The sequence below is a fragment of the Nicotiana tomentosiformis genome, chromosome 10, assembly GCF_000390325.3.
Source record: "Nicotiana tomentosiformis chromosome 10, ASM39032v3, whole genome shotgun sequence".
Taxonomy (NCBI): Eukaryota; Viridiplantae; Streptophyta; class Magnoliopsida; order Solanales; family Solanaceae; genus Nicotiana; species Nicotiana tomentosiformis.
Genome location: NC_090821.1, coordinates 33,116,794 through 33,123,718, shown reverse-complemented (window position 1 = coordinate 33,123,718; position 6,925 = coordinate 33,116,794). Strand labels below are relative to the sequence as shown.

The window sequence follows — 6,925 nt, the reverse complement described above, 5'->3', positions numbered from 1 at the left end:
ACATTTAACTTTGAACATATTATTAATCTCGACTGCTCAAAAGTTTCATTTCAATGGTCTCTAATTTACTAATATTATTAATATTTATTATATTTATATGTATTTTTTACTCGCCAATCAAATATTTGGAATTATTTTTTATAAAATATTTTCTAGGAATACACATTTTTCATGGAAAATGACTTCCACATACTAAGCACACAATAAATAAAATTTATACTTTATATCAATTACTAACTCATCAAAAACAATGAAATTAAAATACCTCGTAAATTATTAGGTTTGAATTAAGTGAAAGAAATCAAACAAAAGATATTCATATTTAGTGGCATTAGTTATTACGTTTTACTTTCAAATTATCTAATTCTCAAAATTTCATTTTTTCCACATTGGGTACCCAAAAATCTCAAATTATCTTTTATCCACATCTAGAAACAGTATTTCACACTTCTACGGTTCGCTTCTGTCAGCTCCTACCCACGATTGTCTTTTATCCTCTTCGACTCACCTACCCCCGATTGTCAGCTCCTCTTCCTGCAAAAAGAAAGATTTTATCTAAAAAGGTTGCCAATTTTTCCAATTTTTATTACAGATCCGACGACCCAATTTCTCTGCTACAATTTCAAGATTTTCTTTGCTGTAAGTATTTCAGAATGTTGTTAATAAAATTAAGCTGTATGCTATGCGAATCACATTTATTGAAGGTATCAATCAATCAATCAAATTGGGATTGGCTATACAAATCCTTCATATCTATTTTGCTCTGTGGGGATATATGTATTAAATGGTATTGTGAAATTGACAATCTGCTACTGAATTAAAATTGTATGTACTGAGATTTAGGATGAAATTGCATATACGGAGCTGAATTATTTGCCGCTGCCCGAAGGAAAACTGGATTTTTATCTGAAATAAAGTGGGTTTGATTGACTATTCTTTTCAGCATTATATAGTGTGATTATAACAGTAATTATTTGCAAGTATTGGAATGAAAAGGGCAAGAGAGCAGCAAAATGGATATAGAGGGTCATATAGTTAGTTGATCCCAACTAGTATGGGATTGAGACATAGTTGATTATTTACTGGTTGTAGGTGCTAAACTTAAGCATGTAACCCAAAGCTGGCTAAATAATTGAGAAAAGCTTTGAGATATTTCCAGCTATCAATGCTAGAGGAAGTCACTCTGAATTGGGGTTATCTCCAATTAGTTTATATGAAAAATTCAAATAGGGAGGCTACAAAAGTTTTTTCCTCCCAATTGAGGACCTTTAAGTTTACTTTAAAAACCTCATTGGCTTCTGTAGCAGAACCAACTACCAGCATTGTTATCTGAACACTTTACTACTTGAAAATGGACCTTAATTGTTGAATTTTCTAATTCAACCTACAGTTATAGAGCACTGTGGTGCAAGGTTTTGCTTTTCTTAAAATTGTTCCTGTCATATTAAGTTGTGCTTATCTGCAACTTGCATCTCTACGAGCTACCGCTATACTGAGGTAATGAAAGTTTCAATGTTAAATATGGCTGAACAAGATTATATTCATGTCCAAATCAAAACCGAACTTAATCATCTTTAATTAGGCTTCAAAATTGAAAAAACCTGTTATTCAACATTAAGTTTGCAAACAAACAGTCAATCAAATCTATTAGTTTTTCCACTCCTTTTAAAGCCCCATCTCTAAATGATTTTTTCTTCCTAATGGAACTTTAGGAAAAGTAGTGCACTTGTTCCTCTGAAGTAGGGAAAGAATGCACTCATCAGTCCACAAATACACTTTAGTCAGACATATATTAGCCTTGTGAAATCCACACTCTTGTTAGGCAACCGCTAATCACAATACACTTTGAAATATCACTATAGCCGAAGTAAATTGATAGCTGCTTAATATGTTTTGGATTGGTACTGAATTATGTAGTAGAATATTAACTTTGAATATGCCTACTCTTACCCTAGTCCAACCCTTTGGTTTAACATATCTTTTCTGGTATGAAACTAGCAGTCCTGAAATTATAGGGAATTTATCTCTCGTTTGAAGAAACAATGGCATCGCCGTCAGATCACAAGGCTACCATCATTGATGGTAAAGCAATTGCTCAAACTATTCGTTCTGAGATTGCTTCTGAAGTCCGACTCCTTTCAGAAAAGTATGGCAAGGTTAGTTCCCTGACATGTGTATCTGCATGCTTAAGCGAATGCATGTACACAAATTTTCCTATTAATCTGGTAATTACATCGTGGATATTATGAAGATGATTCACAGGCTATGTGCATGCTTTAATGTGTATATGATGTATTTGAATTTTGAAGCTGGTGAAGCAATGTCCTTAATCAGAAATTGTATTTTTTCATGGCTCATGCGGAATTCAAGTATCCAAGTTTATTGTTATTTTCAGGTCCCTGGGTTGGCAGTAGTCATTGTAGGAAATAGGAAGAATTCTCAAAGTTATGTGAATATGAAGAGAAAATCTTGTGCTGAACTTGGCATTCAATCTTTTGACATAGATCTGCCAGAGGATGTAGCTGAAGATGAACTGATTAGCAAGGTCCACGAGCTGAATGCTAATCCTGATGTACATGGTTAGTCATTGGCGATAGTAGGAAGTTAATCTTTCTGGCCTTTTGCTTTGTTATACTTATGTTGTTTGAGTGGGGAAATTTAGCCTTGTTTGTCTGTACTTGGTTTGCACATATTGCAGATGTTAATTTGTCATCCATGCTCCTACTTTTATGTTTGTACACAACCAGGTTATTTTTAGCCAACATTGTCCATGCCTGCGTAGTTAGTCAAGAAGAAAATTTTAAGGTCCTAGCTATTGTAGGCTCAATGCAAAATATTCTGAATGAAATTGCTCTGTTGAACAAACTCAATCGTGTTAATTGTTGGCAACATAGTGGCATCTATAGTAACCAGCCATTTATGCAACCTGCATATTGCTTTATGACGTTGGTACTAAGTGGGTACTACATAATCAGTTAGTATATTAAGTGTATTTGACACATTGTGAAAATCCTCAGATCAGATCGCATATCTAATATGCTGTGTCTGAAAGGTACCACCTATCTAATATCTCATTCCTACACTGACTTCTGTAGTTCTGACTTCAACTTGGCTAGAGCTTACCTGCTAGACACTCCTATACATATAGGTGTCTGCTGCTGCTGCTGCTGCTGCTGCTGCTGCTGCTACTCTATTTACACCGCTTCTTACCATGACTTTTTTCAAGTAGGTTTCACCTTGTAGAATCTCTTATATTCTCACTCAGCAGGTGGGGTTTTTGCGAGTTTTTCCTGACTGCCGCTGAGATGTTTCTTATCTTTTCTATTCTCTTTTTCCTGGAGTTAGCATTTCCACTCTTGGTTTATTGGTAATGCTCAAGTATATTGTTGAGAAGCAAATGTGTGGGGTAGAATATCAAATGACGCATAACAAAGACAAGTGAACTAAAGGCACTCTGTGCATTGCTACAGGTATACTGGTACAGCTTCCGTTACCAAAACATATTAATGAAGAGAGAGTTCTAGGTGAAATCAGTCTGGAAAAGGATGTAGATGGCTTTCATCCTCTGAATATTGGCAAGCTTGCAATGAAAGGCAGACAACCTCTGTTCCTCCCTTGCACGCCCAAGGTAATTCTGAGAACAACTAATATTTTTGTTATGGAAGATCGAAACATCCAGTTCTCTAATTCTCCTGCCTTATTTACGAATTAATGTTCAAATCTATACTATCTATATACAATCATCTGTTGTTGTCTTCTAAAAGCACCCTATCTGGTCTCTGCTAAACAGGGATGCATCGAGCTTTTACATCGGAGTGGGATTAGCATAAAGGGGAAGAATGCAGTTGTGGTTGGTCGAAGTAACATTGTTGGATTACCAGTGTCTCTGTTCCTTCTGAAGGAAAATGCCACTGTTACTATAGTTCACTCGCGCACCAAGGAACCAGAAAAAATCGTTCGTGAAGCAGACATTATTATTGCTGCCGCGGGGCAAGCTATGATGGTAACAAGGAGCATTCATTTCTCCCTTCTCACCCTCCTTTTTGTAATCATTTTGCTTCTATTAATTAATTCTTTGTTTACTATTCCCTTGCAATAGAGCTTTCTCAATGAAATATAACCCTGCTAATGGCAGTAAGAAAACCATTCAGCAAGTGCTGATTTTTATTCCATAGATGACTGGCCTCTGAACCAAGTTGCTGTCTTATTTTTCAGATCAAAGGCAGCTGGATCAAACCTGGTGCTGCAGTGATTGACGTAGGGACAAATGCTGTTGATGATCCTACTAGGAAGTCAGGATATAGGCTTGTTGGAGATGTCGATTTTCAGGAAGCATGTAATGTAGCTGGATGGATAACTCCAGTTCCGGGAGGTGTAGGACCGATGACTGTTGCAATTCTTCTCAAGAATACCTTGGATGGAGCTAAACGAGTTATCGAGAAGTAAACACTTTCTTTAGCTCTTTACACCTACTATAAGATGTCAAGGCTGCTAAGCTGCTGATATTTTCTTATACTTAAAGAAAACCATACATTTAGAGGTGGCACTTTCAATCGAGAAATAGCAACGAGACTGTTCCTGTGATGTGGAATTCATGTTGGGAATTCAAAGAGCTTCGCGAAATCTAAAGTTTTCACTAGAACTGGTGAAGTTAAGACACTTTATTGCTACGCTAGCCTAAGGTCTTGAACTACAAGATTTTAGCAGTTCTTTTTGCAATGTCACTTTGAAAATGCACTACATCTAACAAAAAAAGGATCCTTCTTCTATTACCAACTTCAAAGCCAAAATGTTTTTATAATAATTCTTTTTTCTTTCTTTATTCTTTTCCACAAACTTATCGGATATGAACTCGTAATAATAATACAATTGTCCTTTGAAACCACCATCCTCATGACATATATGTAGTCTAGTGCTATTTCTTTTCTCGATAAAGATTCATCTTCATAAGCAAACTTCTATAACCACTTGCTTAATATGGCGTTGGTCAAATATATATATTGGGAATGTGTTTAACGTTTCATTAGAGTCTAGAAAGCTATTCTTGTTTTATTTTAGGATTTTGGTGCGTCTCTGGTTCTCTATTAGTATAACATTTTAACTATTAGTAGGATGACGTTTCTTTTTCCAATTAGCAAAGGGAAGTTTTGCATCAATAATAAAATTGTTTTCGTGTAACTTATAAGTTACAGGTTCGAGTTGTGGAATCAGTCACTTTGGATGTGACCCTTTCCCGAATCCTACGTGAACGCAGGGACTTTCTAATGGCTTAACTCGTGAGAATGTGGCTAGTCATTTGCAAAAGTATAGGCTATATTTAAAACGTATGCAGAGACTTTCTAATGGTGGCAGTGGCAATGGGAATGGAAGTATATCGGGTTTATCCGGGGGAGGGATGGTGGATACAACAACAGATCAACTGTTTGCTAGTTCACCAGTGCCTCCACATTTCTTGCATCCGGGGAGGGGTAATTCTGACCAGTATATGCCGTTCGTGCCAGTGGCAGCACTGCAGTATCATCATCAGATGGCTGCAGTTGTTGGACACCCTCCACAGCTTCAGCAACAGTATAGGCATTTTGGGTCGCCACCAAACCGGCAGTTTGAGGTTCCATTTTTGTCGCGGCAGTCGCAACAGCAGGTTCCATATTTGTCGCGGCAGTGCATAGTAGTAGTCCTATGGTGCCATCTTATGTTGAGGATTTGGAATCAGCTACAACTGCTAATGGGAGAAAGGTTCTTACTTTGTTTCCAACTGGGGATGATTAATATTAAGGGTAACTGTTGATTTGTCATTATGCAATTATCCTGTTAATTTGGCTTATGGATATATGTGGAAACTGTCTTCTGTATAATTCCCGAGTCTTTGATTTTGGACCTTTTATTGGATAAGTAGTGTTTCAGTTTTTAGTATCTCTTATGTATTGGTCCTTATAAGACTATGAATCCACTTTCCAGCCTATTACTGTCTTCAGGTCAAAGTCAGCTGTCACTACTACAAAAAAAGGCCTTTGGCGCTAATTATTTAGCGGCAATAAGGTAATTGTCGCTAATAAATTATTTAAGCTGAAATATTAGCGGCACATGACCATTAGCCAGTAAAAGATATCCTTTTACCGACAATAAAAAAAATTTATCGCTAAAAATCACTAATTGAAATCAATTTTTTATTATTTTAGCTTCCCCGTACAAAAAAAATAAAATCTTTCCCTCCAGTTTTTGGATAAGAAATTACATTCCCTCCAATTAGAAAACAATAGGAAAACATATTTCCTTTAATCTGAACGACGCACGCCATAGGAAAACAATTCGAAAGTGAGGCACGCCGTAGCAAAATCTACGTGCTTAACAATATCGCTGCCACAGTCTCCGCCCAGCCACGGTCTCCGGCCATCCCCAGGTAGCTTCTCTTCTTACCCAGCAAGTTTCTTGCAATCGATTTACAATTGATTTTGGGTTGATGCTGCTCAATTATGCTCAATCTTCGCTGTCAATCTTCTCTTTCTCGTCCGTCTCCAACTTCTTTTTTCGTGTAGGTTTCAAGATTGTTGCAGAAATCATTCTTCTCCTTCAATTTCTTGTCTTTATCGGCAAAAAATTCTGCTTACCAGGTATCAATTTCTAATTTTTGATATCCAAATATGGCGTTTTGAGATTTGTGAAAGTAAAGCTTTTTTTGTGTTTGCTAAGTTGTTTGTGATATCTGCCTGCTATTAGATTGATAGTCGATTGATTGAATTGATTCCTCCTCCGTTACTCTATTGTTTTTGAATTGGTTCCTTTGTATTTTTTTAAGGCTACTGCTAGGCGGAACTAAGCGAACAAGATTCTGGGTTGTGGCCTCTCTATTTTCTGCCTTTTTTATCTTCCTTTTCACCCTACCCTTCCTTTTATTGGATTACCCATATGGTCGACTTTTTCTTTA

At 36.6% G+C, this 6,925-nt stretch overlaps 1 protein-coding gene across 4 annotated transcripts; it reads left to right on the top strand.

Moving 5' to 3' along the window:
* Positions 1-438: 438 nt before the first annotated feature.
* Positions 439-5,913, top strand: LOC104113507 (bifunctional protein FolD 2). 4 transcript variants are annotated; one of them, XM_070187787.1, is made up of 7 exons: positions 439-639; positions 2,002-2,156; positions 2,396-2,579; positions 3,471-3,628; positions 3,791-4,003; positions 4,216-4,442; positions 5,193-5,913. In XM_070187787.1, exons 2-7 carry the CDS (start codon positions 2,043-2,045, stop codon positions 5,224-5,226), a joined length of 930 nt encoding a protein of 309 aa, XP_070043888.1. In that variant the 5' UTR covers positions 439-639; positions 2,002-2,042; the 3' UTR covers positions 5,227-5,913. The 4 variants fall into 4 exon arrangements, with proteins under 4 accessions (XP_070043888.1, XP_070043886.1, XP_070043887.1 ...); XM_070187785.1 differs by having other exon boundaries at positions 5,187-5,913; XM_070187786.1 differs by having other exon boundaries at positions 1,999-2,156; positions 5,187-5,913.
* The last annotated feature ends 1,012 nt before the right edge of the window (positions 5,914-6,925 follow it).

Excerpts from the sequence above, each read along its gene's own strand:
- LOC104113507 (XM_070187785.1), top strand. The coding sequence starts at position 2,043 with ATGGCATCGCCGTCAGATCACAAGGCTACCATCATTGATGGTAAAGCA. Across the intron at positions 3,629-3,790 it reads TCCTCCCTTGCACGCCCAAG|GGATGCATCGAGCTTTTACA; the intron begins GTAATTCTGAGA and ends TCTGCTAAACAG. Across the intron at positions 4,004-4,215 it reads CCGCGGGGCAAGCTATGATG|ATCAAAGGCAGCTGGATCAA; the intron begins GTAACAAGGAGC and ends CTTATTTTTCAG.